The sequence below is a fragment of the Eumetopias jubatus genome, unplaced genomic scaffold (assembly GCF_037043125.1).
Source record: "Eumetopias jubatus isolate StellerSeaLion01/CBP00866 unplaced genomic scaffold, mEumJub1_p1.0 scaffold_3, whole genome shotgun sequence".
NCBI lineage: Eukaryota > Metazoa > Chordata > Mammalia > Carnivora > Otariidae > Eumetopias > Eumetopias jubatus.
The window spans coordinates 16,474,043-16,494,451 of NW_028274809.1; the positions used below are offsets into that span (position 1 = coordinate 16,474,043).

The 20,409-nt window shown below is 40.8% G+C and overlaps 1 protein-coding gene across 3 annotated transcripts in view; it reads left to right on the plus strand.

The window, feature by feature from the left end:
- Positions 1-20,409, plus strand: part of PAX3 (paired box 3) — a 93,890-nt gene that overhangs the window by 62,834 nt on the left and 10,647 nt on the right. For 2 of the 3 annotated variants that reach the window (XM_028105301.1, XM_028105302.1), the window contains exons 5-7: positions 768-973; positions 11,350-11,515; positions 12,386-12,600. In XM_028105301.1, the coding sequence (XP_027961102.1) occupies positions 768-973; positions 11,350-11,515; positions 12,386-12,600 (587 nt within the window). The remainder of the gene's footprint in view (positions 1-767; positions 974-11,349; positions 11,516-12,385; positions 12,601-20,409) is intronic. The other variant, XM_088022025.1, reaches the window with a different exon arrangement.

The following is a 20,409-nucleotide window of genomic DNA, read 5'->3' on the forward strand; positions in this document are numbered from 1 at the left end:
CTCTGTTGTGGCCATCCCAAAATTTGTAGTTAATTTTTGAACACAGGGACTTGCATTTTTATTTTGCACTGTGTTCCTCAAATTAGGCAGTGGTCCTGGGCAGCTGCTCACCATTCAGCAGAGACTCAGACTCTGAACTTCGGTTTAGAGATAGTTTACTAGACTATGCCTGCTTTTTCTTGAGTCTGTTCTTGAGGTTCACATTAACAATATCTAAACTTTCCTTAAACATTTCTCAATATCTGGTAATAAGATACTAAATTTAAATATGATTTCTATTATAGGAGTAGAGTCTATAAATTTGTAGGAATCCTGTAACATTTTACTATTATTGACTTTTTAGATACTAAGTCAATTTTGGGATTAAAAAAAAAAAATCACATTTGTTAACGGATTTCCTCCTGTCAAAGGTGGCGAACGTTTATTTGGAACCACATTAAATCTGATTCATTTGTCAAACACAAATGGAGGACCCATTCAGTGCTAAGCACAAGGGCCATAAAAATAGAATCATGCCTGTCCCTGTTTTCTAAGATCTCATAATGGACCTAGGGTGACAGATGCAGAGAACAATGATTTCTGCCTGGGGGGCTTGGAGACAAAGTAGGGGAAGAGATTAAATATCATTTAATAAATGCAATACTGCACAGAGGGGCTTGGTGTCTGTGAAGACACTGGGAGTGTACTTTAGGATTTGAATCATTAAATCCTGGTCAAACTTGTGTTTTGACTCCTGTTTTATCACTTTTTTTCTCCCATGCGTTTAGCCTCAGCACCCCAATCAGATGAAGGCTCCGACATTGACTCTGAACCAGATTTGCCACTAAAGAGAAAACAGCGCAGGAGCCGAACCACTTTCACAGCAGAACAGCTTGAAGAACTGGAACGAGCTTTTGAGAGAACCCACTACCCTGATATTTATACCAGGGAGGAACTGGCACAGAGGGCGAAGCTCACCGAGGCCCGAGTCCAGGTACTGACTCTAAACATCCACGCCCTGATTAAATCCGGACAGGAAACCAAACAGTGTCTTCTCATCTAAGGCAGATTTTATTTCATTTTATTTTTTAAAAAGATTTTATTTATTTATTTGAGGGAGAGAGCACGAGCACGGGGAGGAGCAGAGGGAGAGGGAGAAGTAGAGGGAGAGGGAGAAGCAGACTCCCCGCTGAGCAGGGAGCCTCATGCGGGACTCGATCCCAGGACCCTGGGATCATGACCTGAGTTGAAGGCAGACGCTTAACCCACTGAGCCACCCAGGAGCCCCTAAAGCAGATTTTAAACCCAGAGAATAAATACGTTAGGAATGGTACCTCACTGTGAATTTGTAGCCTTTAGTGGCATAAAGTTCCCACCATGTTCTCTCTAGTGCTTTTTTTTTGTCTTTTGCCCGGTCCTGATGGCACTATCGTGACCTCTTTTTAATTTTTATTTATATTTGCCTGATCACCCCCATTGAATGTCTTTTGTTTTAGGTGTGTCTATTATATCCAGCAGTATTTTACTTTGCTAACCAGTCAGACTATTTTTTTTTTTTCTCAGTTAACAGGTGGGTAAGTCGAATTGAGTTTATCGATGTGATCCATATGTTTGGCTCCCTTCCTGTCATGTTGTTGGTTATAAGTATTTTATGTGGATAGATTTTAAAATGATCTATTTATTTTCTTTGCATTCTTAGGGTTTTTTTTGTTGTTATTTACAAAAATGTGCATTCTTATTTTAGCCTTTGGTTATCATAATTAGGAGAATACGATTATATCAGATAAAACACCCAGTAGTGTGTCAGTTCCTGTTCTTCACTCCCCATTTCAGGAATCCTTGTTACATACCAGGCACTATATGGACTTCAGGGGTGGTACACAGATAATAGCAAACAAATTATGAGTGTTCTCCTTGGACCAAGCACTGTTCTAAGTGCTTTACATGAATTAACCCATTTACTCATCATTAAAACTGTAGGTTGGTACTATTATTATCCCCAATTTATTTGTCAGACTATTGAAGTAACTACCCAAAGTCCTAAAACTAGTCAATGATAGACATAGCTGGATTCTATATACTTGCTCTTGATGGCCTTTCAATTATGAGGATGGGCAAAAGTGTATAAAGAAAAATTCCTTCTAAAGGTGTTGTAGTCCTGAAGCATTTCAAGTAACTATATTATTTTAGGAATAGTTTGAATTATCTTCTGAACTTTTAGAAGTAGCCTGAACTCTCTGGAAAGACTACTTTGGTATAATAGTTTTCTATTGATTGATAGAGTAATGTTTTCCTTATTAATAAAGATAGTAAAACACTGTTTGAAGGCTTAAAAATGTATTAGGGTATCCTGAAACTCCTTAAGTTACCTTATCATCGTCAAAGTGAGGCTGGAGACTCAGCAGTGAACCAGTCAGTTGATATGGTCTCTAGATTGATCATTGCTTTCTCATATGCAGCTGATTACCTCTCCTATTCTAGGTTTTTACAGAAATAGCCTCTTCCAGGGTACAGAGCCTAGTCAGAGTGATTGTCTTATTCAACTTGACTTGCCATATATCATCATAGTGCTAAGAAAGTGAATGAATGCTAAGATGGATTAAGACAAGTCTCCCAAGGAGCTACAGTCTAATATGGTTAATGAGGTAAACACAAATAATTAAAAAAACAAACAGATATGGTAAGTACCATAAGAGAGAAAGTGCAGTGGGAGTTGAGAAGAGGAAAGAAAGATCTTGCTGGATAACAAAAGAGGCTCACGAAGAAGGCAGATTTAGGATGAACTTTTGGAGCTAAATAGAAATTCTCTGGACAGGGAGGGTGGGGAGAGTACATTAGTAAGAGAGACTAATGTGGGCAAAAGCACAGAGAGTTGGATGAACATGAGTTACATACCTGGTGATCTTTCATTTTTGCTCATGTCAAAGGAACAGGGAATAGTTCAGTTTGCTTGGAGGGTAGGAAGAGGGCGGGTGGCGGGGAGGAATATGGTTGGAAATCTAGGCTGAGGACATCCTGTGGAGGGCTTGGGTTTCAGGCAAGGGCTCTCACAGCTAATGTGATGGGCAGTGGGCATGAATGGGTCGGGGGGGGCCATGGGAATGGAAAGGAAAGCACCATGGCAAAAGGTATTCAGAGGTGGAATGTAGGCATCGGATGGTGGAAGCAGGAGATGGGTAGGAGGGTGAGTGAAGAGAAGAGTCATAGATGTGTGGAGGCTTACAGTGCAGATGTTTTACAGCTGGAACTATTGACTGTCTGTTACATTGGGATACAGTGTTCCTCTCCAGAAATGACTACCGCTAACCACAAATTATGATAATTTACATACATACATTGCATGATATAGTACTATAGGTAGTGTATGTATCATGATATTATCTATAACAATGTTACAAATACTGTATATATCAGATCTAATTGCTTTTATTACAGTTCTGTGATTACCTGGTTTAAATCTGGAGTCAGATCTGTTCACATCTCCATTCTTCCAGCAAACCTTTATGGAGTGCCCACTGCATCCGAGGATTTGACTCCTATATTTCCTGTCTGGCCAACTGCACATCTCGAGTCAGTCCTTTAGACAGATAGGAGCTCAGTTCTGCACTCAGAGTCACAAAACAAACATTGATTTTACAGAAATCAAACAAAGAGTGTGATGGAAAACTGAAAGTGTTCCATGTTGGTGTCTGTCATTCCTGCCTTTGCCAAAAACAAGGATGGGGGACAGCCTAAGTCTCAAACCCATGCAACTTGTGCAGTGCCCAGCATTCACATCTGGCCCAATGAATGTCAGGGGAGAATAAGAAAGGCCCATTAAGTTGCAGAGGACATGGGCTCAAACCAATAAAGCGTGGTTCATATTTTTCTATACAGTGACCTCCTCTCCAAAGCAGGGCCCTCATTAACCTAACAGCTGTCCTAATGTGGCTTTAACCCGGTGACTCTTTACATTCCTTATGGCTTCATTAGTTCCCTTGAGACACATCATGTCTTGCACCACAGCTATGATCTACGGCCTAACAAATTCCCTACAACACCCGGCATATGGATCTTTTACTTAACACAGCAGGAAAAAGAAGGGAGTAGTTAATCACTGATTAAAATGCCAGAACAAAATCCTTTAGTTTTTAGAAGGATCTGGGAAAGCGGTAGCAACGTCAGCTCCCTTTGAGTGATAGCCAGAAAGTGTGAGTTAGTTTAATTTGGGGCACCTGGGAAAACCAAAAACCCAATGAAAAAAAACCCTTAAACAAGTCTACATTCTTTTTCTTTCCCCCGGAGTAAAATATTTCTAAAGTCTTCTGGTTAGAGATGACACTAAAGCTGTAAAAACTTAGGCCTTTGTCAGTATTTCATAAAAATTTTTTTAGCCCGTAGCTCTGTTGTGTTTCTCACAGCCAAATCTGAGGACACAATCTGAGAATTATTGTACACCAAAGACTAATTTGCCTAATTCACCTCCTGGGTATTATTATGCAAATAATGGCAAGCATCAACGTTTAGTGGGGAAGAATGCAAATACTTATGATGTGCAAAAGTTTTAGTAAATATTCCATCTAAGAACTCCACAAAACAGGGAAGTAGCACTCTTTTACCACCAGGATAATGGAAGACAGCAAAGGAAGCTGTTTGAGAACACAGCATTTAAGTAGGAATCAGAAGATGTGTGTTTTGGTCTCAGCTTGCCTACTCTGTTCTGCTGAGGAAGTCACTTAATTCAAAGCTGTAATCCTGCTGGCTTCAGATTTTTTTTTTCTTTTAATTTTAAAATATGGGGTAGGTTAGATCAGATGATCTCAGTCTGGGTCCACAGATGAACAGGATAATCACGGATGGACTTCAAGAAATCTGGGAGACTTGAGATTTGTACACACAATTTTGTGCCTTTGCCTCTACCTGTGTGTGTGTGTGTGAGTGTACAAACATTAACTAGGGGGGGTTATCCCTGCCTTTGTAATATTCTCAAATACCACTGCCCCCTCTTCTATCCCCCAATTAAAAATAACTGGGTACAGGACTTATCATCAGTAATTGGAGATTCTCATAGAAGCCCAATAGGGATTGATTGCTTGATTGATTTTAATTCCAGTACGGCTAACATGCAATGATATATTAATTTCAGGTGTATAAGAGAGTGATTCAAAAATTCTATATATTGTTCAGTGCTCATCACAATAAGTGTACTCTTACTCCCCATCACCTGTTTCACCCATCCCCCACCCACCTCCCCTCTGGTAACCATCAGTTTGTTCTCTATAGTTAAGAGTCTGTTTCTTGGTTTGTCTCTTTTTTTCTTTGTTTATTTCTCAAATTCCACATATGAGTGAAATCATATGGCATTTGTGTTTCTCTGACTGACTTATTTCACTTAGCATTACATTCTCTGGATCCCTCCATGTTGCTGTAAATGGCAAGATCCCATTTTTCTTTTATGGCTGAGTAATATTCCTTTGTATATATATATATATGCCCCATCTTCTTGATCCATCTATGGATGGATACTTGGGCTGCTTCCATAATTTTGCTATGGTAAATAATGTTGCAATAAACATAAGGGTGCATATATCTTTTCAAATTAGTGTTTTCATATTCTTTGGATAAATAGCCAGTAGTGGAATTACTAGGTTGTATGGTAGTTCTATTTTTAATTTTTTGAGGAATCTCCATACTGTTTTCTATTTTTTTTTTTAAGATTTTATTTATTTGACAGAGACAGAGACAGCGAGAGAGGGAACACAAGCAGGTGGAGTGGGAGAGGGGGAAGCAGGCTTCCCGCGGAGCAGGGAGCCCTATGCCGGGCTTGATCCCAGGACTCTGGGGTCATGACCTGAGCTGAAGGCAGATGCCCAACCGACTGAGCCACCCAAGCGCCCCTCCATACTGTTTTCCACAGTGGCTGCACCAGTTTGCATTCCAACAACAGTGCACGAGGGTTCCTTTTTCTCCACATCCTCACCAATACTTGTTTCTTGTGTTTTTGATCCAGTGGAGATTTAAAGTCATCCAACAGATCTGTATAGTTAAGAAGGTAAGAGAGGTATGGAAGATTTGGCCCTGAAATTCCCCAATGATGCAAAAATATGATCATCCTGAAATTCTCTACGGGGGTTTGCTGTTGGGATGAATGAAGATGCAGTTGAGTATGTCTCTCTGTGTGTCCATGATCCTCTGATATTCCTGGGAGCATGGCACTTCTCCTCATCAACCTTAAGCATTCTTTCCCCAACCTGTTCTTTGTACAGTGGTCAGAGCTGAAGAGCAGCTATGATAGAAGGGCTGGGAGAGTGCGATGTGGAAAGAGAGGGGGTATAGAGTGAATGAGAAGGTCCAGGGATGAGCAGCTGGTCCTGAATTTACCTACCTGGAAAGTACTATATTTGGCATTGGGCATCATCACATTAGATATCACTGAATCTAGTGTCTAATCAAGCATTTTATTTTTTTAAAAGATTTATTTATTTATTTTAGAGAGAGAGAGAGAGAGAGAGTGAAAGAGAGAGCATGAGCAGGGAGAGGGGCAGAGGGAGAGAGGAAGCAGACTCCCCACTGAGCGAGAAGCGTGACGCAGGGCTCCATCCCATGACCCTGAGATCATGACCTGAGCCTAAATCAAGAGCTGGTTGCTCAACCCACCGAGCCACCCAGGTGCCACTAATCAAGCATTTTAAATCTTGTTGTGAATTCTCTTTCTGAGCATTAAGTATTTCATTCTCCCCCCGTTTTTCAAATTGCATTTGAAACAACCCATCTGGAATAATGTGGGTTAGATTGCCTTTGGGGACCACACCAAAAATGTGAACCAGTAATTTCTCAATGGGCAAAATTAGGCTTACACCATGGGATAATTAGCAATAATCCATGAAACTTGGAAGCAAGTTTGACCTAAGTCTCCATTCAAGCCAAACTGGCTTTCAATTATTTGAGGTGTTATTTGGGTACTTTCCTGTTTGCTCATGGGCACAAAAGGCTTTGGCTGTAGACCACAGAGCTAGGAAAACAAAGCAAGGCTTTAATTCTTGGGTGGCTAAGACAAGAGATGGCAATGTGACATTCATACTCAATAGCTAACATTGCTGAACACTTAATATCTCTTAGGTATTCTTCCAACGGCTTTGATTGTATTGTCTCATTTAATTGTCACAACAATCTTGTGAAGTAGATTTTTATTCCTCCCATTTAGTAGATGAGAAAGCAGAGGCCCATAGGTAGTAAGCAAATTGTTCAAGGTCACAGAGTTAGCAAGGTGGGAGGCCAGGGAGTCAACTTTTGCCTGGTCTGCATTTCACCTATGTGAATAAAAAGTATTACTATACCATTTAAAGTACAAAGTTTTTGGGGCACCAGAGTGGCTCATTTGGTTAAATGTCCAATTCTTGGTTTCAGCCGAGGTCGTGATCTCAGGGTCCTGAGATTGAGCCCCACGTCCGGCTCCGTGCTCAGCAGGGAGTCGGCTTGAGATTCTCTCTCACTTTTCCTCTGCCCCTCCCCCCATTCATGCATTCTCTCTCTCTCAAATAAATAAATCCTTAAAAAAAAAATGAAGTACGAAGTTTTCCCCAACTTATATTGTTGAGAGTCTGAACAAATTGGTTACTTATTTGACCCATGAAGATAAAAAATTATGAAAACCTTGGTCTTTTTTTTTGTGGGTCATTATCTTTTTTCCCTAGTTATCATGATGTTATGAGGATCTTTCAATTGAAATTTTGTTTTGAAAATTCATTGGATATTATATTACTTCAGACATGGAACGGAAGATTGTTTCCAAAAGGCATGAATATAGCTTTGTGGAAGGGCTCTGTAGAGAGATAGACAAGTAGGGAAAGATCCAGGGGCAGATGATAAGACACCAGGTTGCAGTTCATCAGCTGAAGTAAAAACTTGCTTTGTGGGAGGGTTTTGATGTCGTGTGGTATTATACAGGCAAATTATCAGCATTTAACTGTAGCCTCCTGCCCTACTTCCTTACCATGTTGGCTGTGGTGTGGAAGGCCAGGTCATATGTGGGGAGAGTGAGATTACATTGAATTACAGGTTATAGAATTACATTTAACAGGTGATAGCCAACTTTGTAAAACTTGTTCTTTCTGTCCTACTGGCTGAGACATTGGCAGAACACTCATATTCTCCTTTAGAACATCAGAGGCCAGTTTGTTTCTGTTGCCATTGCTGCTCTTTTCAAAACAAAGAGAAGTTTCTGGTAATTGTAACAACTGAGTCATAAATGCCTTCCTTTAGATGAACTTCTTCAGTGTTATACACTCAGGCAGTTCATTTAGTAGATTATTTATCGATTGTTAGGAATTAGTGAAACAATATTGAAAGAGTTATCTAAGACCTCTGAATACTAAAGGGAATGCCTTTCAGTTAAAGATGGCATCATAGCAGTATCCCAGGATCATTGTGCCCGGTCAGTTTGGATCTTTAAAATGAAGGTTATTTCAAGGGCACCTTTTTCCTTTTAAAATAATAGATATGTCTTTTATGAGTTTCAAATTATAAAGAAGGCAAGGACCGCTTTCTGATTTGCAACTTCAGTATATGTATGTATGTATGTATGTATGTATGTATCTTTAATGCTACTTTTGGCAGACACAGCTGGTTTTAGGAGATGCAGAAGGCTGATAAGGGCAAGATGATAAAAAGTCTGGTTAAATGACCAGCGACAGGAAGGATAGTCCTCAGTCCTCAGTAGTCCCTGGTTCTCTCAGGAATAAATAGCCCTCTGGATTTATTTAGCCTAAATTTAAACATCATTTGAATTCCTTTCACTGGCAGACTCTCGAACCTCTTGTTGAAGGTTTGTTTTATTAGTAAAGATTTGCTTCCCAATTATTTCTCTTCAACTTTTATTGTAGGAATAAGAGAACTTTAATAGAACTTTAATAAGAGAACTGTAAATATGAGAACTTTCTAATACAACTGCTGGTGGGTTTACTTAGTGTCTTCAGTTTTTGGATCGTTTTGGAAAAATGAAAAGAAAACCCCAATACCTTACATCTCTAGTCTTTTGGATATTTGAAGCTATCTGTAGAAAGTTATGATGTTTCTTCTGATTTATTACTTGAGCAAAGACATGTTTGATGTAAAAAAAATTGGGTTATGGAGGAGATAGAAGGATCTTGGATCCACAGTAGGTTGAGATTGACTGAGTGATCAGGCAGAGACACCCACTGGGTCCATCAAACCTGGTTTACTTATCTAAAGGTTACAGGAGGAAGTTGGCCCAGAGAGATTGGCAGCGTGCTCTTTTAGGGATGGAAGTGCGAGCTCTAGGTTCTTCCTAAAGGAGCTCACTGGTAGAATCGAGGCTAGTAAGTCTGAATGAGTGAAATCACATGAGAACTTTGGGAAATTCAGTGCTCTTCCCAGCCTAAAGGGCGAGATGCCCTGCACATAGTTTGGTTGAGATCGGTGTCAGGAAATGCTTCACTTGAGCCAGGTGTGACTTATTAATCTCCAGGTTTTTAATGTAAAATATGACCACGGTGTGTGGTATAGCACAGCACACTCAGGCAAGGAAATGGCCCCAGTTTCTTACCCTCCGCCTCCTCAGCCCAAAACAGCTCGTTCCAGACACTTTGGCGTGTCCTGGTAACAGACGCTCACATTTGCAGTGAGCAAACACAGTGGACGCAGACCTGAAATGGAGGGCTGGCTTGTTCATGGTTCTATTATCCCAGGTGGCAATTTATTAAGTTAAGTAAAACTCTAATTCAATTATGGATCAACATGGGAAAATATTGACTTACCTTCTTTTCCTGTTGGAAACTTAAGGAGTATTAAATGTTAGTATTTTGAGGAAGTTCAAAAAGCTTTCCTTACCAGTATCATGCAGTGTGCTTGGAGAAGGCCAGGCTCCTTTTCAGACAAGTGCTTGGGTGAATAGCAAAAGTTTAGGCAGATGCCTTGGCAAAGTATTTGTTAAACTGGGCTTTCTTGCTCCAAAAGGGAGAAGTTCCTGCCTCCACTCTTTTAAAAGTTTCCACGACTTCAGAAAAATTGCAGTTGAGTTGTTGTTCATTTTGTTCTACAAGGACATCAAGCCTTACCTTTTCTTAAGACATATTGGTCTCCTGCATTATCACCTCCATCTGGAGTGGCCTTTTGTTGAAATCTTGTCCATACTCTAAAATGAGTTCAAACTCTCTCTCCACTCAGAATTTTCCCTGATCCTCTGCATTTCCAAATATGGAGCACTTACCTCTTGTGACCATTATTTCAGTTTCTTTGAGGGCTCTGTGAATTCCAGAGGATAAGCCTGAGAGTTATTGGAGCGCAGGGATCCTGTCCTACCCTCTCATTTCATTCATCCCTCTTCCCGTCTGACTGCAAGCATGATGCTTTATCCATATGGAGTTTTCAGTGAACTCTCCATAGAGGAATTAGAATATCTTTAATTGGTAGAAATACGCTATAATTTTGGGAGAAACGTCACAAAAGCACTCTGTCAAATCCTTCAAAGTTCGACATTTAAGCGGCAGATGTAAAAACTGGGCGAGATGATGGGGCCCTTTAAAAGCCTTATATCACAATTCCTTAACGTTTTAGATGTCTAGTTACACTTCTTACTCCCATTATCACCATTTCTCCCCAGCTACCTGCCAAAATACATGGGCTCTGAATCCTCTGAAGGCATTTTATTATATTATACCATTTTTTTCTGAATGTACCTAGTCATCATAGTGCTTGGCACAGACTATTATGGGTGCTTCAAGCTGTAGTTGAAAGAAATAATAAACTAATTAAGGGATCTTCTTAGATAAAATGCTTTCATTTCTTGAAATACCTCTTTGGCATTTATTTCCATTAATATCAGAGCAGTGTCTCAACTTTGAAAGGGATGGTAAAATGGCTCCATTTCTCCTCCTGGTCAATTTACATGATGATATAGAAGCTATGCCCATAATGACCTTAGGAATGCAAAGACAGCCGGATACAAATATTAAATACAAAGTTAGTGGGATAGGCAAGACCCAATTAGGACCTATGTCATGTAGGGGTCAAGGAGGCCCATACACCCTCCCTACAGTGCTGTGATAGATGAAGGCAGGGGTTAGGTGTTGGTGATGGTGACCTTGGGGTGTTCCTGTGGTTCCCACTCCTGCTCAGCCATCCCTGCCCATGGTCATCCCAGGGTTCGTGGGGGCTCTGCGGGACCATGGAAGGTCCAGGAAGCCCCTTTCCTGACCCCTGACATTGAACTCTTCTCTCTCCCTTGACAATACAACACAGAAGGTGGAATTCTCTTGCATCTATTTGCCCTGTCAGTAAGGGGGCCTTTAATCTGTTTTAGCATGAAAAATTCATTAAGAGTGTACTATTATTTCATCAGTGAAATCCTCAAATTTTAAATTAAATCCATAGGTTTGGTTTAGCAACCGCCGTGCGAGATGGAGGAAGCAAGCTGGGGCCAATCAACTCATGGCTTTCAACCATCTCATTCCGGGGGGGTTCCCTCCCCCCGCCATGCCGACCCTGCCAACATACCAGCTGTCGGAGACATCTTACCAGCCCACAGCTATTCCGCAAGGTACGGAGGGAGTCGAGGGGTTAAAATATAACTCCCCTTTGCTTTCTCTGCTGCTGGGAAATCTTCCTTGATGCTGACATTGTTGCTGCTGCTTGGGGATTAATGACCTTCTATCAGGTCATCCCGAAGGTTTACCTGCCCCATTTCGGAAACCTAGTTTGTTCGGTGACATAGTTGGGTCTCTCTAGATGATGAGCTGTGTTATAATACTGGTTCAGTATTTTAAAACAAAACAAAATGATGAAACCAAACCCAACACCTTTCCTAAATAAATATGCCATTTGCTTTTTCTTGGTTAAAATTTTACTTCTACCTTTGCACTGCCATCGGCAGTTAACTGAAGTTCTATGAGAGTTACTAATTGCAGTAGTCATAGAGCAAAGGTACACTCTGATCAAGTCACCGTTAGATGGCACAGAGAGGTGAATGGGATCAGTGAGAAGACTGAATTATTTGAGATTATGAAAGATAGCATTCCAGGCATTCCACATGAATATTTAGGTGCTTTGAAAGTGTATTTGATATGAAATGCGAGACTTGTGATTCTGATGCTGGCTAATTCTTATGCTGATTCATAACATTCACTACCAAAAATAGGTTCGTTCTCATTGTTCATGTGATTTCTGCATTCGTGTTCTGGGTGAGTATGCCCTGAAAGTATATAAATAAGTTGCGTCCTTGAGCTTAGGTGCAGAGACGGGGCTCTATTTGCTATGAGTGGTCTCTATGCATGTTAAGAAATGCAGTTTGAAGTTCACGTTTGGTCTGAGCGCCAGATACTCCTGGTGGCTCGGTGATTTGAACTTTCGCCCTGTGCTTTTCCTGCTGGCCTGCAAGGAGGGTTAGAGCTGACCATCTTCTTCATTGCAGCCGTGTCGGATCCCAGCAGCACTGTTCACAGACCTCAGCCGCTTCCTCCGAGCACCGTCCACCAAAGCACTATTCCTTCAAACCCAGACAGCAGCTCTGCCTACTGCCTCCCCAGCACCAGGCATGGATTTTCCAGCTATACAGACAGCTTTGTGCCTCCATCTGGGCCCTCCAACCCCATGAACCCCGCCATTGGCAATGGCCTTTCACCTCAGGTCAGTCCCGTGTTTCCAGACAGACGATTTGCTGTATCCCAGAACCAAACAGTCAATTCCCTGAGGCGGTCATATAATGAATTGCCAAATTTAAACCATAATGTATTCTTTATACAAGCCACATGATTTCAGTTTTCTGGTTTCCTTTCTCTCCACCCTTCCTACGGGCTGTATCAAAAGTTGTAGCTTGGGTTTACAATTCAAGTGATTTTTAATGTAATCAGGGAGATCTGTGTTTATACCTCGTTGTCAAGGCATTGGTCAGCTCCACCCCTAGTTCTGAGTTTTGGGTCAGAAGCTCACACACATTTTTTGTTTCTTTGTTTTTGTTTCTTTTTTTTTTTTTTTTAAAGTTCTTGATCAGCTGATCTGGTTGTGAACAAAAGCACCTAATAGGAAAACACCAAAGCTTTATTAAAACAACTGGAGAGGAAGCAAGCAAGTTGTGTGGAGAGAGACCAGCTGATGACTCCAGAACTCTGGGATAAATGAGTTATAAATGCACAAATTAGGAGAATTACTGCTACTTTGGGAATATATAGATATTTGAATGTTGTAATTGTTTTTCTAATTTGCATTGGACTATGAGCTTTTCTTGAGAGATCATATTAATAAATTGCCTTGATAATTGCATGTCAGAGGGTTGGATAAATTTCCTCCATGTGGCATCTGTCTGAGGTTGACATTATTAGCAGTTGTTTAAATACAGATCGCTTGATTTTATTAGAGAGCTCTTGGCCCAGGTGGCAAGGATAGTTGCCCACTAAATTTGGAGAAATGTCACAAAGGGGTTGCAATCTATAATTGCAATCGAGAATCTCTTCAGGGCCGAGAGTGAGAGTTTTAACAGCTTTATCTTTCCTTAACCCCCTTTTTTCTCTTGGTGGCTAGAAAAACAGAGAGAAGCTCAGAATGACAGAAATGAAAAGTGAAAAGACAATTATACTCAATTACACACTAATCACCGACTATCACCGCCGCCTAAGCACCAAGAGGGCATTCTAATAGGCAGAAAATGAGATTTTAATGGCACAAAGGGTGGCCAGAATAACGGCTCCTATATCTTTGCCTTCTTCGTTTTCTTCCACTTGTGGTTTGCGTCTTGGGAGTGCAGTTCCTGGGCTCTGCACAACGGTGATAACTCTGCGCAGCTGAAAAGTTCAAAGCCGTCGGAGTTGAAAAGAATGAATAGCAAAGGCAATGAAATAAACATTTCTGCCTAAAGGCAAAAGTTCATAAATCCTTTTTTGTAACAGTCAATGTAATTAAGTTTCATAGATTCCTATAGCACATCCTGGGATAAGAAATGAGAGGTGGCTTTAAACCTCGGCCGAAAAGTAACAACATGAAAACAATGAACGTGTCTTCCTACAGGACTTTAATAAATTTAATTTCCAAGTGCTGGCATTTGTGAGTGTGATTTTGCATGAAAATCATGGACTTATATTAGTAGATTCCTCTTCAAAATGCCCAGATTTATAGCATATAAGCCTCTTCCACAGTTTAGAAGGAACATCAGAAGTAGTTATCTCGGCGGTTTTTAACATCAGTTGTCTGGGGCCATAGCAGAGCTTTTTTGAACAAGATTGGGTTGAAAGTTTTCATAAAAAGTAAACTAACCCTATACTGCTTCTGCAAGGTGAGACCCAGGACTCCCTTGGCATTTCTTTTGTGTCTAATCAGAACAGAAATAATGACATGGATCTGTATTCTCGAAGTGAAGGTCCTAGTTTCTTGTAAGTGTATGAGCTTGTATGTTATAATAAGTGTATTCTATTTGATTCTATTCTGTTCTGTTAGTATTACATAGTTGGAGTCACTGGCACTTAATCTTGAAACTGTTCATCTTTGATTTTATGATTCCAGAGTTGGCAGTAGGGTGGGAATTGTTCCAGTATCAAGCAATGGAAAATCCCACAGGCAGCTCTTCCTGTATTTCTTTATTATGCTCTTACGTATCAGGTTAATTTCCTACTTATTACTCTGTACATATCCCGGATATTTTGCATTTCTACCATACGTTTCCTCCTGAAACCACCACTAGGAATCCATATTGTCTCAGTACTTGTAGCATCCTCAGCGAGTTAGGAAAGGGACAGATAATATAATGAAGTTCCTCCTTATTTCTTTAGGCAGAGTCGGGGGACAAAAGATGATGAGTACACCAGAATCACGCCAAACATGTTGAAAAAACAACAGAGTAGGAGAACTGGAAATTGGAACTTTCTAGAGCCTTGGGGTTTATCACTTCTCAGGACTGCCTCTATGTAAGCAAGGGGGGACCAACCCTACTTTTCATTGTCTGGCTTTATTAGGAATATCCTAAAGAAAATTCGAAGATAAGAGCCCACTTCGAACAACCTGGTTTACCTGTTAACTAAAGAAGAGAGAAAGAAAGGCCCTTCAGTCTTACTGCTGATTATAGGGAAGGGCTTATTAATAGATTGGATCATATGATATTCCAAATGGAACTGATCTTACTATTTCTCCTCTTCCTTTCCCCCTCCACTTCCTCTGCTTCTCTCTGGACATCTAATATGCGGATGAGTCAACCAAGGCTCAGAGAGCTTGAGGTCTGCTGCAGACCACCAGGCGCTAGAGAGAGAATTGGGGCTGGAACCTGGGACCCTTGGCTCATAGGCTAGGATCGCCCCCATGAGAGCACGTGGTTGGGCAGAGAGGGAACAGGTTTTCTGAAAACTAGAGGGAGGGGGCTTTCATCACATCTTAAAATCATCGAGTAGAGATGAGTTTTCAAAACTTTTGGGTTCAGGTTAAGTGACACTCTTTTTGCTAATATGCTGTTTACATGCTTTTTGGCTTTACACACTTTTCCTATCAATCTTTTAACTTCCCGCAATAATAAAGGTTATTATTAATAATAATATAATAACTGCATGGTTATTATAGAACATAGAAAAAAAATTTATTAAGTGTCTTCAGAGTAGAAAAAAGAAATTCCCCTGGGCAACCTCTGTTAGTATTTTTACATATTGCCTTCCAGCTCTTTTGGGTCTCACACCTTCTAAAAAAATATAATTGACATAATAGTGTATATACCTTTCCACGTTGCTTTCTATCTTTACATTTCAGCATTGGCCTTTCCCCACCAACTAACTTACATGGAATTGGATCTAGAGGCTTTTGAGTTGTTTCAGTCAATTCATTGTAGATCTTTTCAGTGGAGGCTCTTTGACATGTTCAAAATAATGTGTGCATTGCATTCGACTTTCTTTCTAGTGGGGCTGGCCGTTCAGACTTGGATCTCATGAGAATTGCTTCTCTGTGTGTGTGTGTCTTTTAGTTGGTAATCTTCTGGAGTCTCTGACATATGTGCTCCCTCAAACCAAGATTCCTCTAAAGCTTGGAATCAGAGCCATCAGCCCAAGGGTATTTCTTTTAAATGCCCTCAGTGCTTTTCTCAGGGAGGGTCTCAGCTTCATGAGAGGGGTAAAACAGTGATGTAGGAGATCACACCTGTCTGGCTGGTCAGATTTGAGCAGCAATAGACTGACATGTATTTTGGCAAAAGATCAGAATATTGACAAAAACTTTTAGAAACTTTGGGCATATCCTTCCTCAAGTTTATCTTGTTCTGAGGGAATCAGTAACTATATCTGAAGAATATGGCCATTTTTCTTGTGGAAAAACTGAGACTACTGCCACACAATCATCTAAATGGCAGGGTGAACTGCCGGCAGACTTAAGAGCCCAAAATCTCTCTCTTCCAGTTGTTACGAATTCTCGTATAAACACAAATGACACATTTTGCTTGCTGAAGAAGCGTAATGGTCTAGTGAGTCTTCCATAGGCTCCGGCACTGATATTCGCCCTGATTTTCCTGCGGGCCTCGTCCAAAGGCTTCACCAAATATAGGGGTTGGCTCCACATTCTCCCAGAGGCTGGATCTGTTGGGGTAATCTGACACAAGAGTCCCAGGGATGGGTGACAGAGGGGATAGGCTATGACCTCAACCTTTTCTGTTGTCTCTGAATTGCATTTCGTCTGAACCACATAACTCTTGTAGGAGATGGGCCTTCTCATACTGAATGACAAACAGATTCTGAGAAGACCATTCAAGTCACTCTAGTGAGGGCTTTCCCCTGCAGTAGCAGCCTTCTTTGGAAAGGTTGTGTTCTCTTGGTGTGGGGACCATAGAGAAAGAACACAGGGAAATAGAGACCATGTATTTTCCCTCCAGACCCAGATGGCACGTTCCCAGCACCTTGCTGCACATGGAGGAGAGAAGAAGGAATGCTGACTTGAAATACAGAGCGCCAGGGAAATCCTACCATATGCTTAAGACATGAGACTAATTAACATTTGGCCCATGTTCTTCCAATTAACTTTGCTCTGCAAGAAATACTACCCTACTGCTCCCCCACGTCCAGAACACACAGAACCAAACCCAAAAAACAAGGCCAATTAATTTAACAAACTTTTATCATTTCATGCTCCACCCCCATCCCATGGCTATAATCGCCACAGTTTTTGGTGACAGCTTCTAATGATTTCTTGAGTGAAATACGGTATCAGTGGGGTTGCATGGTTTCTAGAAAGCTTTTTTTTTTTTTTTTTACTGTTATGTTGTATACAAAAATGGGCCAACTTGGCTGCATTTAGGGTTCATCAACCATTGCAAATGATTCTTCAAATGTTTTGGGTTTGGTAAAACCTAAAACACATTTTGCCAAGCACTTTTCCTCCTTAATTTTTCAAACTGTGTATTTTAGGGAAAATTTGATCCATATGGTTTTGATTCATTTACTCTTATATCACTGACATTTTTTTTCTAACGGAGCCATTTGATATCCAAGAAGTTTTCTGAGCTTTTCTTACGTTCATTTTAAGCATTTTCTTCCTTAAAAAGAGGAAGTCATCTTTGCAACCTCAGAGGCCGTAAATTTTGAGTACTCTCTCAATTCGGCAATACTTAAAAATACATTTGGTATAAATCTGGATTATTATGAACACATTTTATGTTTAGAGCAGATGGGCAGATTTTCGTTTCTGGTTTATGAGTGAAACCAATGACAAAATAAGAAAATGGGCTTAAATTACAAAAAAAAGTTTTGTTTTGAGGAAAGTTTAACTGTTATTAATAAATCCCTATGGTAAAAGCTATGCTCTGAGGCCTCGTTTCACATTTTCGTCTAGGTCTTGGATAGGCTGTAATTGAATAACCAGTACACCTGTCCTATTTCATGGGTAATCTACTGAGGAAAGAAAAAATTCTCATAAAGCCTTGTGTACCAGGCTTAAAAATGCTTGAACGTTTGCTCGCCGCGCACCACCTCAGGAACAAAGCGTAGGTCTGCACATCTCTTCAAGCCCGTGGACCATGCATCTATTCGGTCGGGTTGCTGGATCATGGCTCTGTGGGGATGGGATGGACCCAAGAAAGAGCAGATAGATCGTCGTACTAACAAGACGGTGGTTAATGGCAGCGGACAACCGGGATCAACCTCTGTTCTTATCCACATTTTACAAAAGACAACCTTGAACTCAACCTACCCATCCAGTTGCTTTTAAAGAATAATATTAAACTTGAGATTATTAGTGTGTAATGTATGTAAATTGCATATTTGGTGGCAGCCACGCTTATTAGGGTACTTCTTCATTTCATGCATATATGTATTAGTCCGTTGTGGTTCCATTTCAAATCAGATTTCAATTGCTCAGCACAGCTTCTTTTCACAAACATTTGTTAATCCCGACACTTATTAGGGAGAAGCATTTAAGTGTTAATATGTGTACACAAAACTCAAGACGGCTTTTTGATTTTGCTTGTCATTTTTTGCACCACAGTGTTCACAATGATCTCAGATTCCTTAGCTGCAAGGCAAGATGATGGGTCTTTTGTCCAGCGAAGGAATAAGGGCTTACTGCGGATCAGCTTGTTACGTGGAGGCAGTATCATCTTTAAGAATGGTTGTGATGGGTACTTCTTGGTCTCATAGAAGGAGAAGTCTTTTTCACTGTGGCATGGTAATTCCTTGACCTTTTTTCGTACTGTCGATCCATGGAAAAGTGGTAAGGTTTACCCTGGTCGGGGGGCCGGCTCCTGTTTCAGGAGAGCTATTTTTCTGGCCGTTTTTCGGGCCCACATGCAAAAGCTGCTCGATGCCAGGCCATTTGTTTTGTCCATTTCACACCCAGGGTACAGACTCGGCGCCCTCGGCCCTCCTTTGTCATTACGAAGAACCAGACAAGCAGGTGTCCTGCCACCACCAGTCTGTTTCCCAACAGAGGCACTTCCTTCCCTTGATGCTTTCCAGAAATTCACCTGTGGAGGAAAGAGGAGTGATTTTGATTAAAGAAATTGGTTGGGTGTCAAACAGAGCTTGGACAGAGAGACGTTCCATGCCAAAGGGGCAGCCCCTCCAAAGCTTGAGCTTCCTTCCTTCTGTTTCATTTCTGAAGCAGCCCATGAGCTCAAAGCCAGGGCCACAGCCTCACATGTTTACGAAGGCTCCAGGATGTTTATGATCACAAATGAGCCCATTTCAGCTACAGCAGAATAACTGCGGACCATTTGCATGTTTCCATTCTACCGTGCTAAGTTTTCGAGATGTTCTGCTCGGCGGTGGAAACATTGCTGCTAATCCATTTGTTGAATCAGTGCAGGCTGTAATTGACCCACTGCCTTTGGTTTTTCTCTGAAGGCTGTGGTTGCTCCCCTTAAAGAAGGGGAGGCGAGCCCTGGTTTATGTCAGCTCTGGCCGCAGCCTCTTGAGTTTAGTTACAGATTGGGAGAATTTTGCAAGAAACAACTATTTGGCCCAAATCTCCTTTTTTTTTTTTTTTTTTTTTAAGAAGGATAGGAGCAGCATCAATGACTGAATCTTACATCATCTCACTGAAATGAGCCACAAGCAAACCTTTCTTGCTGAATTATGTTTTTTTGTGTGTCTGCTGAATTGATTTAAAGAGAAACTCCATCAGCTACTTTCCCTTGCACGTTGGACAAATCAAATGCAACAACTCCATGGTTTTGGGGGCCCATTTGAATTCCTTTAGCTATCGGGGGAGAAAAAATTGAGTGTGATTGCTAGGTCTATAACGAAGCTACTAGAATAAAAAGTTTTTCTTTGTAGTCAGTAAAAGCCCAGGAAAGCAGTGCTGGGTTCTAGTGTGAGGCCAATGGTCTGAATCAACCCTTTATATGTGGTTGGAATGCAATGTAAAGCTTTTAATTTATTACTGCGTTTGCAAAATGGCAATATCTACAGAAATCTGAATACTTGCATATTTATTCAATTAGGGGCTGAATGTGTGCTTTGTACTGCAGACACAGAAGACTGGATTTACTCATTAGTTGTGTACTATTTTTTTGTTTTCTTTTTTCTGAAGAAATCTGTTTCTGTGAAACAGTCTGGGTCTCATCAGAGGTGTGTATTTTTCAATGTACAGTATACTATTTAAAAATTACTCTTGACAGTTAGCTAGAGTTCAGCGAACTAGAGTTTCTGGGGTTAGTGATTGCATTGTTCCCTCTGATCAATGAATGAGAAAGATGGGCAGTGGTGAGACAGTGCATTCGGCAGACTCAAAGGGTAGGAGCTCCCCTTGGAAGGGAATATTTCTTCCCTGTGACAGGACAGCAGCCCATCCTCGGCGCTGAACTAATGAAGGAGGCAGGCATTATTTAAAGAAAGAACTTATCTTCTTATCTCACAAAAAAAACTGAGGTCTCATTTTGGGCAGCTTGCTTTAAAAAAAAAATCGAATTAAACTTTGGATTTCAAAACCGCCTGCAGCTCTGAGCCTCTACATATGGGACTCCACAGGAAAATTTCTAGTTCAGTG